Source organism: Camellia sinensis, chromosome 14 (genome assembly GCF_055761805.1).
Source record: "Camellia sinensis isolate YWXY chromosome 14, ASM5576180v1, whole genome shotgun sequence".
In the NCBI taxonomy this organism is placed as follows: domain Eukaryota; kingdom Viridiplantae; phylum Streptophyta; class Magnoliopsida; order Ericales; family Theaceae; genus Camellia; species Camellia sinensis.
In genome coordinates this window covers 42,195,232-42,214,473 of record NC_138974.1, presented here as the reverse complement: position 1 = coordinate 42,214,473, position 19,242 = coordinate 42,195,232, and the positions used below count along the sequence as shown (strand labels likewise).

Below are 19,242 nucleotides of genomic sequence, written 5' to 3'. Positions count from 1 at the left end.
TCACACAACTAGGGTTTTGAAATAAAAAGATATTGCCGACAACTAAGGTTTTAAAGAGATAAATCGTGGTGGCTAGGGTTTCATATATATATATATATATATATATATAGAGAGAGAGAGAGAGAGAGAGAGAGAGAGAGAGAGAGAGAGAGAGAGAGAGAGAGAGAGAGAGAGAGAGAGAGAGAGAGAGAGAGAGAGAGAGAGAGAGAGAGAGAGAAGGGTTGCAACTATGATTTTGACAGAATAAAGAGTGGTTGTTGCAAGAGTGCCAAAGAGAGGTTGCAAACTGAATTTGCAATAGTAGAAAGCTTGTAACAGTGGGATTTTGTAGCAACAAAGTTGCAGCAATGGTGGTTCATGGTGGTAGTGGCAAGGGTTAGATTTAGGAAGTTAAGATTTTGGCAGAAAAAATAAGAACATTTTGATAATTTTATTTTAGGAGAAAATTGTAATAAAATAAAGTAAGATATTATTAAGTACGTGAATAAAGATGAAATGTGATGTGGAAATAGAAGCTCTTCAGTAAATCGGTAAAATATACCCTTAATCAAGTATAATAGTAATGATTTTATCATAAATTTTCTAAAAAAAATTAGAGCGAATTACGCTAACTGTCCCTATAGTTTGGAAATTGTGTCATTTTGGTCCCTGACTTTTCAATTGTGACATATTTGATCATAAAGTTTGAATTTTATTCCAAATAAGAACAATTGAAGATACAATTGCTCAATTTCAATGGCAACATCGTCAATTTGATAAAATATAAACAAATTAGACAAAAATAAATGTCAAAAATATTTTTAAATTTTTAAAAATAATTTCTACCCACCAAAAACAAATTTATGTAAAATTGATAAATCTTTTAAACATTTATTTTTTTATCAAATTAATTTTTATTATGTGTTTGGATGATGATCATGTAATGAGTGGTTGTTAGGCTGTCAATGTATAATCGATATATTTAATATATGAAATGTTTTTAGTTTTGAATTTTTTGATTTAATAGATTAGTTTAATAATGATATCAAAATTGTTGCCATATTTGACTTTTGAACAAATAGAAACTAATTGAATAAAAATAAAAACAACCACCTATTATATGATCATCATCCAAACATATAATAAAAATTAATTTGATAAAATAAATAAATCAATAAATAAACAAATAAACATTTAAAAAAATTATCAATTTTATATAATTTTATCTTTAGTGGATAGAAATAATTTTAGGAATTAAAAAATATTTTTTTGATATTTATTTTTGTTAGATTAATTTATTTTTATCAAATTGATAATTTTGCCATTTAAATTGAGTAATGATATCTTCAATTATTCTTATTTAGAATAAGATTCAAAATTTAAGATCAAATGTCATAATTAAAAAATTAAGGATCAAAGTGACACAAGACTCAAACTATCGGAATCGTTAATATAATTTGCCTAAAAAATTACTTGTAATTTTCAAAACTAATTTACATACATGGAATCTTCAATAAAAACTAAAAATAAAAAACAAAAATATGTTTTCCTTTTCTTATCTCAGTAGACATTACCCGTTGTTATCGCGTAACCACCGTCAATGCCACAATCTACAACTGTTACTACCGTTTAGCTAACTTTACTTCCATTAATCACCATCTTTGCATTGCATGTGTCCCAACCACTGCCATACTTATTCATTCTCTCATTTTGTATCTCCGTTGTTCCCTTACTACCATACTACACAGCATCCACCACTACAAAAATCTCAATCCCACCCAAACATCAACCCGTAACCACACACCACTACTGAAAATAGTAATACAACCCAAACCTCATTACGTAATTATAATCTCTTAAATTTTACAAAATCCCAAACCACATTCTACAAGTACGACCATTATTGAAAACCTTAACACTAAGCAAACCCCACTGCACAATCACCATTGCCATGAAGATCCGAAACTCTACCCAAATCATATTTCACAACTACGAAGAAAGATAACTTGCACGGTTTGACAAATGTCAAAAAAAGTTTATCCTTTTACAAATGACGGCCACCCAGCGGTGGAGCCACCTTAAGCCCAGGGAGATCACGTGCCCCTAGGTTTTGGTAGAATTTTTTTTTTTTTTTTTAACCTAAAGAAAATATTTTAAATAAAAAAATTTATAAAAATATTATTTAAAGTGAAATGTCAATGATATTTTAAAATTATGAGAATAATAATGATTATTTTGATTGAAAATAAAAACACCATGATAAGTCATATTATTATTTATAAAAATTTTAATGTAATGGTGATGTCTATCACTATTGACATGCAAACATAATTAATTTTAATGAAGATATGAAATTTATTGAATTGTTAGTTATATTTGACATGTAGAGTTTATCTTCTATGTTTATCCTCCATGTGTTTCTTTCCATTCATAACTAAAATGACCACTATATAAATTATAATCAAGCAACACATCTTCAATTATAAAAAATAATATAAAATTACAATAGGTCTTTCCATTCATAACTAAAATGACCACTATATAAATTATAATCAAGCAACACATCTTCAATTATAAAAAATAATATAAAATTACAATAGGTCATAATTAATATCAGAATGAGTCATAACTAACTATTACTTGATATATAGTTATAACCAGAATAACAACCAAAAAAAGTTATAATTAAATTATATCTAACACTATAATGTGTTATAACTAAAAACCACGAAGATTATAATTGCGACATATGATAGACACTTTTATTGCAGTATGTTTTATAAAATTTCTCTACTAAAATATATCATTTCTATCTCAATTTATCTACTTTTTAAAATTTTTAATCCACCTATAAAATAGTTACTTCTCAATATTTGTATAAAATTTAATTTCAAATCCTTTAATTTAAAATTCATATTTATCCAAATGAATTCTTAATATTTAAGTTTAGTAATATATCATTACTGTTTATTATGAAGAAAAAAAAATAATGTTGTCATTAATTTGTGTTCCCTCTTCACTGAATTCCTAACTACGCCACTGCGGCCACTGCTTTATTGTTTAGTATATTATGCTCCATCTCCCTCCATCTCCGCTCTGGCTGCCACGAAAACCTTAAAAAAAAAAAGAAGAAGATTTGAAATAGATTTGAAGCAAACTTGATGGCTATGGAGTGGACAGCAACGTTGTTTGCGGCGGAGATGGAGCGACAAGTGAACTAATTGAAGGTGGGGAATGAATGAGGAGTGGGTCACTTTCTCCATCTCTTGATCTTTGTAAAGGTGAAGAGGAAGTAAAGAGAGTGAAGAGTTGGCTGGAGTGGAGGGACTGGAATGACTGGGGATCCCCGTCAGCCAAAGTTGGTGGTCACTTTTTTGGATGATGAAAAATGTTTAAAACCACTAATTTAAGTGCACTAGAAGAGCACAGTGCACTAGAAGAGCACAGTGCACTAGAAGAGCACTGATTAGTGGGTCTCACTTGTTGATGTGATGTTTTGATTTTAAGTTTTTTTTTTCTTTTTTGTTTTTGAATTTCTCATTATTAGTGGTCAATTAGTGCTCGCAAATTAGTGGGATGAATCATTGTTGTTTAATGATATACTTCTACATTTGGAAAAGGAAATGCTAAACGAAGTTACATTTAGTTATCATCTTTAGCCTCCGTTTGGAAAGCGGGTTGGCTTTTTGACTTTTTTGGTTATTTTAGCCTGGGGCTAAAAGCCTGGTTTGATAATGGTTTTTTGACTTTTTGGCTTTTTGGTGAGGCGTCTTCTTGTTAAATTACCAAATTGCCCTTTTTGCCTTTTTTTTTTTATTTTTTATTTTGGGTTTGGATTTGGCATATTTTCCTTTTCTTTTCTTTTTTTACAATTTTGGCTTTTTGCTTAAATTTTTTTTTTCGGTTTGGATTTGGCATATTTTGGTTATTTTTTTATTTTAATTTTTTTATGTTGGGTTTTGATTTGGCATATTTTGCTTTTTTTTTTTAGGGGGGAGTTTGGATTTGGCATTTTTTGCTCTTTTTTTTTTTTTTTTTTGTATGTTGGGTTTCGATCTGCCGAATTTTGCTTAAATTTTTTATTTTTTTATTTTGGGTTTGGATTTGCCATATTTTGTTTTTTTTTTATTTTAATTTTTTATGTTGGGTTTCGATTTGGCGTATTTTGCTAATTTTTTTTTTTTTTTTTTGGGGTTTGGATTTGGCATTTTTTGCTTTTTTTTTTTTTGACAATTTTTGTATGTTGGGTTTCGATCTGCCGAATTTTGCAAATATAATTTTTTATTTTTTATTTCTTTTTTTTTTTGACTTTGGATTTGGCGGATTTTGCTTTAATTTTTTTTTCTTTTAATTTTTTTTATTTTGCGTTTGGATTTTTCGTATTTTGCTTAATTTTTTTTCTGTTACTTTTTTTTTTTTTTTGGGTTTGGATTTGGCATATTGTGCTTAAATTTTTCGATTTTTTTTTTTGAAATTTATGTTTTTGTCTTATTTTTGTTTTTTTTTTTTTTACATTAATTAGTTCTTGTTCTTCATTTTTATTGGTATACAATAACTTTTTTTTAATATATTTATGTGTTTCACTTATTTGTAAATTACGTCGCGAATGGTAATTTATGTTTTCATGTTTTTGTTCTAAAATATTTATTGAATGTGGCGTAATTTTGTTGTTATTTTTTCAAAATTTACGATTTTGTCATTATCTTATTCACTCACATTAATTTGTTTTTATATTTAGAAAATGGATTTTCTCTCGTTTTATTTATTTGTAAACGACGTGGCAAATGGTAATTTCTGTTTTTTTCTTTTTTTTTTTCCTTTTTTTTTGGATGAAGCCTATGTTTGTCATTCTTCTTTTTTTAATTTATGTTTCCGTAATTTTTTTTAATTTGTATACAGTACTTTGTTATTATATTTGACAAATCAGTTTTCGTCATGCCTATTTTATCTGTAAATTATGTGGCAAATGCTAATTTCGGTTGGTTTTTTTGTTTGGAAAAATGTTTTTTTATGTCATTTATTCAAAATACAGTGGAAAATCATATATTGGCGTGGCACATGTCAAAAAATCGTAAGTCTGTTTTGGTTTTCTTGTTGTTTTCAACTTCTGTTTTTATGTTTTTAATTGATGTCGCACATGACAATTTCTGTATTAGTTTTCTTTTTCATTTTTTTTATTTGTTTCACCTTTTTTTGTTTTTCGAAAAGCTAAACTTGTATGGATTGTTGTTTTTCAAAGTTAGGCACGTCACCAACTGGAAGGGGTTACATTCCCGTGGAAACTCATACATATTGTACATGATAATATATTTGAATACAGTCTGTTCCACGTGTGTCATTATGTGACAACCATACGAAAATTATTTCGACTATTATATATTTCTTAATATTCCGTTATTACGCATGTAACATAATTTGTCGCGTATGTGAAGGCGCACCAATACCATATGGGGGTCCTCATCCCCAACTATTAAACCATCCTCGTCGTGTTCAACTTCTGGTATGGCATTTACTATTGTCATAGCGTCTTCCTCGTCACATATTGGCTGAACAGTTGTTGGGTTACCTGTGTTTTGCCGTATATAATTATGTAATGCCATTGACGCACCTACTAACTGAACTTGCACATTTGCAAAGTCAAACCGAGGCATGTCTCGAATAAACCCCCATCGATTTTTCCAGGCACCGAAAGTGTGTTCCACCACACTGCGTAAGGACGAGTGCACTTTGTTAAATAATTCCCGTGGCGTATTTGCCATCGTGTTCCGTGCAATACGTCAGAATTCTTGTTGGTGGTAACGGTGGCTTTTGAATTGTGCTAAGTAACCAATCCGGTTTGGATAGCCAGAATCGACAAGATAATATTTGCCTGCAGACATGACAACAATGTATGACACCAAAACCGAACATTGTGCGGCATTTTCAAGTAACGCTATTTCAGGAAAAATTTATAGCCCCCTACATCTAATAACAAGACAATGTGTCACCTTCGTCAGGATGTGGGAAGGGGACATTGTCATTTGTTAGTATCTCGTTGAATATGCGACTATCATGCATACTTCCTTCCCATCCGCAGGAAATGAATATGAAACACATGTCAAAATCGACAGCGGCCATGATATTTTGCGTGTGACAGTATTTCCTACCGAAATATGTTGTCGCATCTGGCCCCGTAACCCATGCACTGGCATGTGTTCCGTCTATTGCGCCAATGCAGTCCTGCAAACAACCCAATTGTTTTGTTGCGTAAATGGGTAACAAGTGTTTGGTTTTTTCCATACGTCACGTGCAGTTAATAATAAAAACAAAATATAATTAATTGTCTTGATTTATATGTCAATAATGTTTTTCAGAAGTACCTTGAACGGTAGGTATTTCCGTCTAGACCGCACGTATGGATGTATACGATGCTGACTGTATGTGGGCCGGCAATGAACAACAGTGAACTCTTTTATGGACGTTAATACGTTATGCACGTGCCTCGACACGGTCTCCCCGGAATGTTGGAACCGTTCTTGGATTTCCCGATTTTGCTTCCCTTTCAACACATGGATAAACATTGCAACGCTTTCTTCAACAACTAAGCCATGTGGACGTTGCGGGACTTGTAACCCAAAATCATTTACTAATGTCTCACACAATGCGGCAAAAACTTCCTTCGGCATGCAAACATTTTCCTCAAATCGACCCATATGGCCCGCATATAGTTCGCATATCCATGTATTCCCGGTTAGTATAGAAGTGCGACACGGCGTTTTACTCATGTGTTTTTCGTACCATTCTGTTGCATACTGGCATGCTTGTAGAAATGTGCAATTCTGTTCTTGTTGCACCTGAACCGCCATTTGATTAAGCATTTTCCGTTATTTCATCATTGTTGGTTCCATCCCAGGGATTCATCGCGTCTTCGTTGATGCGAAACCTACAAGAGTGGCAATATTTCAATCAGTTGGCACGTGATTCGTTGACTCAAATTATATTGAAGTTTGCAATTAAAAAATGCCGACATTGTTTTTAATGTAAGTAATGTCGTCACCAATGTCATTTGGAACGCATAATCATATGAATTGCACAAAAAAGAGAAGCTGTTCAACTTCTGCTTTACAGGAGGGTCATGGTGGTAACAACCACAAAACTAGCTAGCCAACTAAACTAACAATTGAACTTGCGACATATAGGCATTCAAAAGCGTGCAAGAAAAACGTAATTCCCAGTCTTAAAAATAGTCACACAATATATTAAAACATAAGCATCCTATTCATTTCCCAAAAACGAAGCACAACCATGCTTCTGTTCCGTCAACCCATGAAGTTACCTAAAACTTTTGGTCACCATAGCTAGCAAGAAAAAAACAAAAACGACAGAATAAAAACATGCACACACCACCATACTGTTTTAGTACAGTGTCAACAATACCATAAGTCAAAGTTTTAAAAAGGAAGACAATGACATGCATCTTCAACACTGGTAACACCGTTACATCACATCCGGCGACCCCCAAACAGGTTTGCAAAAGGCGCCAACGCAGTATACTAGAGCTGCTTCTGTGTAAGCCATCCAATGATGTGGTCGTCATCAGGCTGGCACATCATCACCTCCCGGTAATCGGCGTTATCCATAAGTATGCAAGCGAAGTGGAATAATGGCGTACCAATCAGGGATGGAATACTGCTCAGTTTATGCATGCACTCCAAAATAGTGTACATCGATTCATTGCCTGTGAGGTGCCTCACCGTGACCTGCTGATTCTTCGTACGCACCACATCTGTTAGATTGTTCATGCTTTCCGCAATAACTGACGCACCATTTGTTGCCTTTTTCGACTTTGAAACACTTGTTGATGGCGTCTTTCTCCTTTTTGCCTTTTCAATCAGAACATGCTCCAGTGAAGAATCTAAGTCCACATCCTGTACTCCTGCGGGTATCGGATAAGCAAATGGCTGGGCTCCTAAACTACGCACTGAATCAGATGAGTCGTCAGCAGTTTCAGGAAATTTCTCTCCCAGGGCCCAATGGTGCTTCCCAGTAGCTGATGCCCCCATGAAGATCGTCTCCATCAAGTCACGGTGTTCCAAGGTTTTTTTCCTGAACTTCGCACACACCTTGTTGATCTGCAGAAATAGAGATATATGAAAGAGGCAGACGTTATATTTCATATAATTAATTAAAAGTTAACTGAACAAGTAAAAAATGTACTGGTAAATGACAAATATAAAACTTGTTTGTACATGTACTTACTGATTCCATCTTGTCCCACCACTCCTCAGGTGCCTGAAACAAACCGGTGTCACAGTCAAAGCCTATCCCGGACACTCCTTTGCTTGAATCTATCAACTTTGTCCACGCTTGCCACTCTTTTTTCAAGCTCATGTACTTATTCTTCAACTATTTCAGTCCATGTTTTATTCCTGTTTTTTTCTCAAATTTCCTTGCCAACGACTTGTACCCTGCTTGGCTGAGGACTAGGAATGGGCGATTTCCTTTACTAATCTCATTTGCAATCAACTGCAGGAAAACTCGGATTGAGTTACTGTCCCATGAGGCCTTGTGGCTGAACTGATTATGTGTCTCTTTAAGACTGCTTGACTTGTCAGTGACAACGCCTTTGCTTTTCGATTAGTTACGCGGCGAAGTACGTGTAGAAGCCATTACTAATGTACGGTTACAAAAGATTATCATCACAAATTCGGTTGTTATATACACACTACTAAGCCATGACACATTAATAACAACAAACAGAGATATAGGATGCTAAAGTTAAATTTGCATATAACCATTACACATTAATAACGTACGTACACAGGTTCCATGGAAGTTAGTAGTGGACAAAAATATGATAGTTAGTAATACGGCTCCCATATGCAACAACATACTACCAACATACTACGAACATACTAACTACATACTGACAACATACTAATGCGTTTGTACATACTGACAACATGGTAACGGTGCTTACATACGGCACAACAAAATGACAACGACAATGCAGAGCACATACACAATGGTCTTAAGGACACGCAAGGATTGTTGAATGTCTATGACATTAGCTCGCAATTGCATGGCAATTTCATCTCCGGGTGACGCATAGTCTTGGTTCTCTCGCCTTCGTTCTTCACACCAACCAATCCAACTGACACAGGGCAGATGAGTTGAAATTATGGAACTATTAGTTTCATGGGTTGTTAATGTTCATACAGTTATGACCGGTAAAGATTGGGTCACTCACCACAGGGCGGGGACAGACAAAGTAGTGACTCCTTGGATTTTTGGTGGACCTAGAAATCTTAACAATACAGGGGCCATGTCCACAGGCACACATTCGTCGTGCCTATGTACTGGAAGTTGCAGTAGAGGTGAACGACGTCATGCTACGCTTTAAATTGCAATTAAATTTACATGAATCAACATGAACACATACAAAGACTAACGCAATTTTATATTTTATTCCATGAACGAACTAGATTGTTTGTAAAAGTATTGTGCATATTGAATTTAGGTATATTGGTAATATATTTTGAAATATATTTTTTATTAGATTTGTGAATATATTGTTAATATATTTTGTAATAATTTATTTTTTTAATATGTGTTTCATAAAAATTTTATTGACATATAATTTGTTAAATCTAAATTTTTAATATACATTTTAATATATTTTTAACATCTTTTTAATATATTTTTTAATAAACCCAATTTTTTAATATAGTTGTAATCGAATACATTTAATATATTTTTAATAACTTTTTAATATATTTACCTTCCTTCCCAAATTTAGTTTGTAATATATTTTTTAGTCAAATACGTTATTCACAAATGAGAATTGAGCATTGAGTATTGAGTACAAAATATATTAAAACTAATAAATCTATTTTGTAATATATTTTGAATATATTTTTTACTCAAATAAGTGTTTGAAAACTAAATTTTTGTTATATTGTTGAAAATATTTTTTACGAAATTTTGTTTAAGATAATTTTAAAATATTTTTGAATATATTTTGAATATATTTTTTAATAATTAAATTTTGTCATATATGTTTAATAAAATTTTTACACTCTTTACTTTTTAAATCAAAATTTGTAATATATATTTTAATATATTTTTAATATCTTTGTAATATATTTGTTAATAAACCATATTTTCTAATATATTTGTAATATAATTTTTATATATTTCGGATAAAATTTGTTGTTAATATATATAGATAATATATCTACCTTCCTTCCCAAATTTAGTTTGAAATATATTTTTTATCTAATTAATATATTGTTCAAAAATGAGAATTGAGCAATTCGTATTGAGTAAAAAATATATTGAAATTAATAAATCTATTTTGTAATATATTTTGAATATATTTTATATGATATTTTGAAAATATTTTTGAATATATTTGTACTATATTTTTTAATAATTAAATTTTGTCATATATGTTTAATAAAATGTTTACACTCTTTACTTTTTAAATCTAAATTTGTAATATATATTTCAATATATTATTAATATCTTTCTAATATATTTTTAATATATTTGTTAATAAACCCAATTTTCTAATATATTTGTAATATAATTTTTATATATTTTGTAATTTGTTGTTAATATATGTAGGTAATATATCTACCTTCCTTCCTAAAATTAGTTCGAAATATATTTTTTATCTAATTAATATATTTTTTAGAAATGAGAATTGAGCATTTCGTATTGAGTAAAAAATATACTCAAATTAATAAATCTATTTTGTAATATATTTTGAATATATTTTTTTATGATATTTTGAATATATTTGTACTATATATTTTTTAATAATTAAATTTTGTCATATATGTGTAATAAAATTTTTACACTCTTTACTTTTTAAATCTAAATTTGTAATATATATTTTAATATATTATTAATATCTTTTTAATATATTTGTTAATAAACCCAATTTTCTAATATATTTGTAATATAATTTTTATATATTTTGTAATTTGTTGTTAATATATGTAGATAATATATCTACCTTTCTTCCCAAATTTAGTTCCAAATATATTTTTTATCTAATTAATATATTTTTTAGAAATGAGAATTGAGCATTTTGTATTGAGTAAAAAATATACTCAAATTAATAAATCTATTTTGTAATATATTTTGAATATATTTTTTTATGATATTTTGAAAATATTTTTCAATATATTTTTAATATAGTTTTTCATAATTAAATTTTGTCATATATGTCTAATAAAATTTTTACACTCTTTACTTTTTAAATCTAAATTTGTAATATATATTTTACACTTTTTTTAATATCTCGCTAATATATTTTTAATATATTGCTTAATAAACCCAATTTTTGTAATATATTTGTACTATAAGTTTTATATATTTTGTAATTTGTTGTTAATATATATGGATAATATATATACCTTCCTTTCCAAATTGAGTTTGAATTATATTTTTTATGTAATTAATATATTTTTGACAAATGGGAATTGAGCATTTCTATTAGCAAAAATTCAGGCTTCAGCATTGACTATAAACAAAAAATATAACAAATCTGTCCCAAATTTGTGATAACCGAACAGAACAGATTTACAAGATTTGATAATTGAGCATTTTGTAAACAAGATCTGATAATAACAGATTTGTAAATCACAACAGATATATAATATCTGCTTTTCCTTCAGTTTAAACAACGGTGCCTTCAGTTTGTGATCAACAAATCTGATTTTCATAAATAAGAACAGATATTTTAATAAGAACAGATATATATTATATATATATATATGTATATATACAAATCTGCCCCAAATTTGTGATGACCGAACAGATTTTTAACATAAGAACAGATCCAAAACCCAGATTTCTCACAGAGACAGATCGGTGCCCCAAATGTGTGTAATGTAAGGGTAATCAACCCAATCACGACCGTAAAGCAACAGATCGGTCATGAACCGATGCCGTTATGAACCCATACTATGCACATCGAAAGAAGAAAAAGAGAAATCAGATAGGCCATAAAGCATTATTTGCAGATCGGTTTGAGTTTGAGAGGCTTGGTTCTTGTTCGCCGCCACGGATGCGTACTCCGGTGGCGATTACCTCTACGAAGGTCGGTCAGATGTCCTCGGATAGCTCGGTTGTTCTTCTCTTCAGCTTTCTGACGGGTGTGTGCTGGGTTTGGATGAGGCGTTGTCCCTCAGATTGAAGAGGGTTGTCTTCGGGGCATTTTGGTAAATTTACACCACTAAGGGTTTCAAAATACCCGTGAAATCCATTTTGTCGGGACGTGGTTGAAACAGCCTACTTTGTCACGACGTGGCTAATTTAGCTCGACTTTTCCTTCCCAAACACCACCTTAATTATGTTTTCATGTACTCTAACGTTGGTATAGTTTGAAAAGATCTAAACATGATCTTAATTTTCTTAAAAAATATTATATTGAGGTCAAGTTTGGCATTTCTCAAAAAAGATAAAAAGTCAAAAAATTTAAAAGTTATCATTATTCATAAAAAAAAAATATTAAAAAATTAATTTCCCATAAATAAAGTACAACTCAGCTGTGCAGATTGTGCAGCGTTCTTTAAGAAAAATTGCACAGTTTTGGTGCAATTTTTACACATTGTTGTTCGGCCCATGGGGGCCCATCACGAGTCCCGTTTTGATAATCTAAATTGTCAATGTGTAAAACTCGTCGAGTACTATGTGTCTGTAAAAAATCACATTGATTGGATATCGATAACTAGATGATCAAATTAGTTTTGTATAAAAAATGGATGGTGTTATAATTAACGATTGAAAAAAAACAAATATGATCAGATAGCTATCGATATCCGATCAACGTGATTTTTTATAAGCATATAGTACTCGACGAATTCTACACATTGAACGGTTCAGATTATCAAAATGGGACCCGTGATGGCCTCTACGGGCCAAACAAAACCATCAAGTGCAATGCCCGAAAACTAGCCAATAATTTCTTACCATCAATTATGCACAGCAGGTTGTGCGTCTATACAACACACCTCTCTAATCTTCTCCTACACACTTCTTTATACAATTTTTTAATACACATTTTTTCATAAAAGTAAAAAAGTTAACCCAAACATCCATATTTTTTTTCTCAACTTTTTAGTCCAAAAAGACAAAAGTGTACTTATTTAGGACACCCATAACAACTCCTGAATCTCACCGTAGTAATATCGATCACTTTAATATTTATTTTTACTTCATTTAAATGATAAAAGAGAAAGGGAAAAAAAAATCACATCTTAATAAAACTCGCATTGTTTAACAAAAGATAAAAAAGTTACAGGCTTGTTTGGTATGTATCTCAAGATACAATTTAAAAAAAAAAATTCAAAATTTTGTTTGGTTTAAATTTTTTGAAAAAAAAAAATTCAAAATCCCTTTCTCTCTCCTACACATTAATTAATCATTTTTTTCTTTCCTCTCTCATTTTCAATCATTTTTTCTCGCACACATATTTACTCAACTATAACAAAATATCAAATCATCTCAAACTCTCAAACTCCAAAATTATTTTCAAAATATATAACAAAACAAATCAAAAAAATTTCTAAACTTTTTTCCCAATTTTTTTTAAAAAAAATTTATCTCAAAACACAAACCAAACATTTTCCGCTTTATTGTCTTGAATTAATTATTTTTAAGTTTTCAAGTTCATAGAAATATTTAAAAAGTAAAAAAATAAAAAATTCAAAAAATAACTAAACACCAAGAAAAAAAAAAAATCCACTTGAACTTTTCCAATAACAAAAAAGTATATATTTTAAAATTATCAAACACAAGATTTTTAAAATAACAACTTGATATATATATATATATATATAACAAAATAAAGCTTTTATTTATTTATCCAAATAAAGTTTTTATTTATTTATTAAATATCTGACTATTTCAAAAAAATTGAAGGGAGGTCACTGATAAATGCAAAACGATAAGGGTACAGGGCAATTTTGAAGGTAGGTGACTGATAAAAAGCAAAACCTTAGGGGTACGGTGAAAGTTGCAAATTCCAGGTACTTTCGTTAAACCTTCGAATCATCTCATCAACGGGGCCTCTGTGTCTATATCACCTAAGTCCTTGTATCTATTAATCTAACCGAACTTCACAATAATCATCGCTGAAAAATCCAGCATCTGAATCGAAATCATGAACATCTTCGCTAAGAAACCCACAGCCAAAGGTTTGTGCCCTAGTTTTCTTCTTCAAGCTTTATAATTCACATCAATTACGCGATTCTATTCATTCAATTAAGGACTTTCTAGTTTCAATTATTCAAAATTCTTTGTATTTTGCTTTGACTTGTTCGAAAAATCGATCAACACGTTCTGGTTATGTTGAACCTTATATAGAATGATTTGCTCTGTTTATATGTGTTTTGATTACAGAGGCGCTTCGAGAGAGTAAGCGAGAAATGACCAATGCGACCAGAGGTATCGTTCTTTGTCTTTGTTGCATCTAATTTTGATCAATTGAGTTTTCTCGTTAGTTTTCATTATCATCATGATTGAGATCACTATTTGGCCTTTTTTTCATCATTTTAATAAAATTGGAAACTTTTTATTATTGCTTATTGATTCATTGCTCTATCTATACTTATATACATAAACGCAAAAGTTGCTTATTCAATTGATTAATCACTGTTTTCTTTGTGGTTATTGAGATGGCAAACAAGTTTTGGATTCGGATATTCTGAGTACCAGTTTGGTCGTTGACACGAGAAGTTATAAAATTGACTAAAAAAGTTGTTGGGGTGCTTTAAACCTTTTATATTGTTTTGAACGTTTTTCGTCATAATTAAAATGTAGAATGCTAGAATTTGTTGGATAGAGAAGAAAGACTAGTATGTATGTTATCCAAATTCCAATACATAAAAAAGAACTAAAACAATACAAATCCAATATATTAAAAAGACTGTGGCATGAAAATTCAATGGAGAACTGAGGCCTTGTTTGGGATTGGATTTTTTAGTGGTCTTTTGGCTCTTTTAGAATGCTAAAAATGCTAATGTGTTTGGGAAGTTGCAATGATTAGTTGTTTTTTTGTGAGTGAAAAAGTTGAAGTTTTTTGACTTTTTTGGCCAAAAAGCTGGCTTTTTTAGCTTGATCCTAAACAAGGCTTGGGTTATGGGAAAATGTATTTTGTGCTAATCTTTTGATCTGGCAATTAGAGTTGCTTGGCTAGAGATTTAAATTCCAACCTGAGTTATTCAAGTAGAATGTTATGGTCCAAAAGAACCAGTGCTGCTTTTCCTTGTTGTAACATATTCAGAAAAACATATTGGCAATTAGAGTTGCTTGGCTAGAGATTTAAATTCCAACCTGAGTTATTCAAGTAGAATGTTATGGTCCAAAAGAACCAGGGCTGCTTCTTTTCCTTGTTGTAACATATTCAGAAAAACATATTTCTATGTCCAGAATGGAAACTTTGTCACTGATAATGGCTTTTAGTTTTTTTAGTTTAAACACTTGGAGGATGTAAGGTTTCTTGTTTTTTTGGGTGCGCAAAAAATGTTTATTTATTTATTTATGAATGCTGTGCCATTTGAATTTTGTTTTGTTTAGTTTTTTTAATGGCATCCAGTAAGTGTGGTTGGAGGAAAAAAAAAGTGCGGTTGGAGAAAGAATTAGATGGATGTTGTGTTCACTTTATGCTTTAAGCTGTCAGTGTCATATTTCTGTTAAAATCCTAGGTCAGTTTTAAGTTTCAACTTAATTGAGTAATGACACTTGTTGGACTTTTATCTTGTTTCAGGTATTGAGAAGGAAATCACCACCTTGCAATTGGAAGTATGTTGAAAAGTTTATAGGTAATGTCTATGTTGTAAGTTTTTGGTGTTTGATCTAAATATAAATTATTTGTTGATATAGGAAAAGAAGCTTGTTGCGGAGATAAAGAGAACTGCTAAAACAGGAAACGAGGTATGTTCTGTTTTTATATTTGCCTAAGAGTGTTGAGGGTTTACTTATAAGAACATTGAGGGAAAGGCCCAGTGCATCCCTCCTAGCACTACACATTGGTGGGACTAACACTGGGTTGCATTTATCTTTCTTGCCCATTAGCAATTCGGTTTGGGTCTATATTCTGATTGAAGTAGCCATTGATAACTTCAATGTCAATAACTATGCAAGATGCACTCTTTTTGAATTATTAAGATTTGTCTTCTTATTTTTATTTGTATCTGCATTTTGCAGGCAGCAACTAAAATTTTAGCACGTCAGCTAATCAGGCTTAGGCAACAAATAGCAAAATTACAAGGTAGCCGAGCTCAAATGAGAGGTATAGCGACGCACACACAGGTGAATTGTCAAAACCATTCTGTTTCCTCATTAGAGTTATTATGTTTTGCATTGCTCTGTTTCATCTTAGCAAGAGTATCTCCTTTTGCAGGCAATGTCTGCCCAATCATCAGTGGCTGTTGGCATGCAAGGAGCCAGCAAGGCAATGGCATCTATGACTAAAGTTAGTCAGTAACACTTGTATAAATCTTCTAACATTCATTCTTCATGTGCACATAAATTAATCATTCTATTGCAAGATTGAACTCTATTCACATGCTTTAATTTGGAAAAAGCTGATTGTTTGACAATTAAGATTATCTTTCTAACTCGTGATTTAGTTAATGAACAATAGTAATGAATTGTAAAATATTATAGTTTGTTAATTTTTTCTTTAGTTATTTCTTTCTGTAATGTGTCTGCTTTGTTTGCAGCAAATGTCCCCAGCTAAGCAGGCGAAGGCGATACAAGAATTTCAGAAGCAATCAGCACAGATGGATATGGCTGTAAGATTGTACTTTTTTTCTCTGTGTATATTATATAGAAAGAAGATCCAGCTCAGTTCTTCAGCTGCACAGTTGCCGAAACTAATCTGTTAGCACTCGACAATGCAGACTGAGATGATGTCCGATGTCATAGACGATGCTTTAGATAATGACGAGGCTGAAGAGGAAACTGAAGAGCTGACAAACCAGGTTCACTTTTTAAATTTCTGTTGTAGTTTCATGTGATAATCGCCTTGGTCGATATATATGCTGAGAATAATTGTGGCTACTTATCCAAGATGAAAGATCAAATAAGAACCATAAATAAAATCCTACTACATAACCAAAACCGGTACCATGACCCATGGACGATCTCTACAGTCTATGCTCAAATTTTTTTTTTTGAAATTACCAATTGATACCTAACATACAAAATACTAGAAAACAATTAAAAAACAGACCAAATTTAAACCTACCTTGAGTAATCTTATACTTTGAGTCTATTGGCCTAAAACTTAATTTTACATGGTTCCAATTGATCCCATGTGAGTTTTGCTTGAATTACTCAATTTCCAAACTTTATCGCATCTTTAATTTTTCTTGTTCTTATATTGGTTTGCGTCACCCATACTTCATAGATGTTTCATTGAGCACACACAATTTAGTGAATGAACTCTTGGAGGTCATTGACAATTGGGATTGAAACAAGGACCTGATCGCAATATTCCTTTTTCACTGTTAGAATTGAAAGGAATTTTGAACTTTAAAAGATTTATGTAGTCATCTCAATTTTTTTTTCTTTGTTTGGTAGTTTATTTATTTATTTGTTTGACAGGTCCTAGACGAAATTGGAGTTGATGTTGCCTCTCAGGTCGGTATTTGTCAGAGTACTTTATGTTGTTAGTTGATGCTATTTTTCATGTATTAAATTAGTTTTAAATTTAACTTGCACTTTTGATAGTTATCAGCAGCACCCAAAGGAAGAATTGCTGGGAAGACGACCGAGGATGCTAACAGGTATCTTACTGTTTCTTCGCTGTATCACTTCCCCTTATTCTCTCTCTCTGTTTTACCCCACATTGAGCTGGCATACCATTATATTAACAACCATGTAGAAGATTCTACAAAATTTGTCAAGGATGTTAACAGCCATTGCAATTCTAGAAAATAAATGCTTTATATTTTAGTAGAGATATATAATTGGGTAAAATTCCATGCTCTGGGTTCTTAGCTTGTCATCAAAAAAAGAAAAAAAAAAGAGTTGTCTAAAATAATTGTTTTCTTCCAACATAACTTTATTTTGTAATTGACTTTAAGTGTACCATGTCCATGTAGACACTTGTAATGGTGAATTACATCGTCTTTTCAGTGTGCCTACAAATTAGGAAATAAGATCTGGAAGTTTTTTTTTTTTTTTCTTTCTTTCTGTTTGATGTAAGAGTGAGAGTTGTTTATTGATTCATGTGGAATGCTCCATTGTTAACTTTTATCTTATTAGTTTTCACATAGCTAGTCTTCGCAATTCGCTTAATTTTGGGACTATGGGAGAGACAAATTTGACCTGAAAAAACGATGGACTCATTGGCATCATCTTCGGATTATTTGTGTGATTCATACATCCTGTTTTTACTCCTTTTTTTGTTTTTTATTTTTTATTTTTTTGAGAAAAAAAAGAAAAGAAGCTTATTCTCTCTTCCTTGCAGTTCTAGCATTGATGAGATGGAGAAGAGGTTGGCAGCCCTTAGAAATCCTTGAACTGAAGATTCAAGGGCAGACCATGTTTCATGGCCTAATTGATAATTGGATCCTCCTTTTAATTTGTGAATTTGTTGAAGGTTGCACACTGCACATAGTTTTTCCATCGTCTGTGCTTGCATTTTCGTTTCTCCAAAACCATGATATTAAATGGAATTAATTTGTGTATTGTCCAGTAAAAGTGCAACTCTCGTGCATTTGATAATGACGATATTACTCCTGTATCAGTGCTTACCTGATGATTTTATTTGTTCAAGCTACCAATATGGGTGAATTTAGTTAATCTTATGAGTCAGTTGTTGCTGAATGATTTATTTGCCGTGAGGACCAAATATTTCTCGTCTGATACCAAATGCTTTCCATCTCTTTTGTTCTCTACAACTCCAAGGATCCAACGGAGAACTGCAAAAAACATTGCCTAGTCCTCGACACATGGGCTGAGTTTTGTTTCCTGTTATGCTGTGTTTGGTTTGGAAATTTTGGGAAAGATTTGGAAGGGGAAAGAGAAAATGTGTATGAAACTAGGTGAAATATAAGTATATTTTATTCACATTTCACTTACATTTTTTCTTTTTATTTTTAAATTTTTCCTCAAATTTCCCAATCAAGCATAGCTTAGGATTTTTACAAAGGGGCTATGGTTTGCCATTGGTGAAGGAATAATCAAAGATCGAATTTTAGAGGATGGAGGAGCATGGCCAGCAACTGCGAATATTAGGATTTTAAAACAAACTAGGCC

At 31.4% G+C, this 19,242-nt stretch overlaps 2 protein-coding genes across 2 annotated transcripts; one reads left to right on the top strand and one right to left on the bottom strand.

Annotated features, from left to right (window-relative positions):
• Positions 1–7,511: 7,511 nt before the first annotated feature.
• Positions 7,512–8,349, bottom strand: LOC145806940 (L10-interacting MYB domain-containing protein-like). The gene is made up of 2 exons (XM_082904803.1): positions 8,218–8,349; positions 7,512–8,090 (listed from the first exon to the last, which is right to left on the bottom strand). Exons 1-2 carry the CDS (start codon positions 8,347–8,349, stop codon positions 7,512–7,514), a joined length of 711 nt encoding a protein of 236 aa, XP_082760929.1.
• Positions 8,350–13,889: 5,540 nt separating this feature from the next.
• On the top strand, positions 13,890–18,810 carry VPS2.3 (vacuolar protein sorting-associated protein 2.3). The gene is made up of 11 exons (XM_028266468.2): positions 13,890–14,168; positions 14,374–14,418; positions 15,740–15,774; positions 15,856–15,906; positions 16,180–16,284; positions 16,376–16,447; positions 16,698–16,769; positions 16,878–16,958; positions 17,584–17,619; positions 17,710–17,765; positions 18,452–18,810. Exons 1-11 carry the CDS (start codon positions 14,135–14,137, stop codon positions 18,501–18,503), a joined length of 639 nt encoding a protein of 212 aa, XP_028122269.2. The 5' UTR covers positions 13,890–14,134; the 3' UTR covers positions 18,504–18,810.
• Positions 18,811–19,242: the final 432 nt, after the last annotated feature.

Excerpts from the sequence above, each read along its gene's own strand:
- VPS2.3 (XM_028266468.2), top strand. The coding sequence starts at position 14,135 with ATGAACATCTTCGCTAAGAAACCCACAGCCAAAG. Across the intron at positions 15,775-15,855 it reads TCACCACCTTGCAATTGGAA|GAAAAGAAGCTTGTTGCGGA; the intron begins GTATGTTGAAAA and ends TTGTTGATATAG. Across the intron at positions 16,285-16,375 it reads GTATAGCGACGCACACACAG|GCAATGTCTGCCCAATCATC; the intron begins GTGAATTGTCAA and ends CTCCTTTTGCAG.
- LOC145806940 (XM_082904803.1), bottom strand. The coding sequence starts at position 8,349 with ATGAGCTTGAAAAAAGAGTGGCAAGCGTGGACAAAGTTGATAGATTCA. Across the intron at positions 8,091-8,217 it reads GGTGGGACAAGATGGAATCA|ATCAACAAGGTGTGTGCGAA; the intron begins GTAAGTACATGT and ends CTATTTCTGCAG.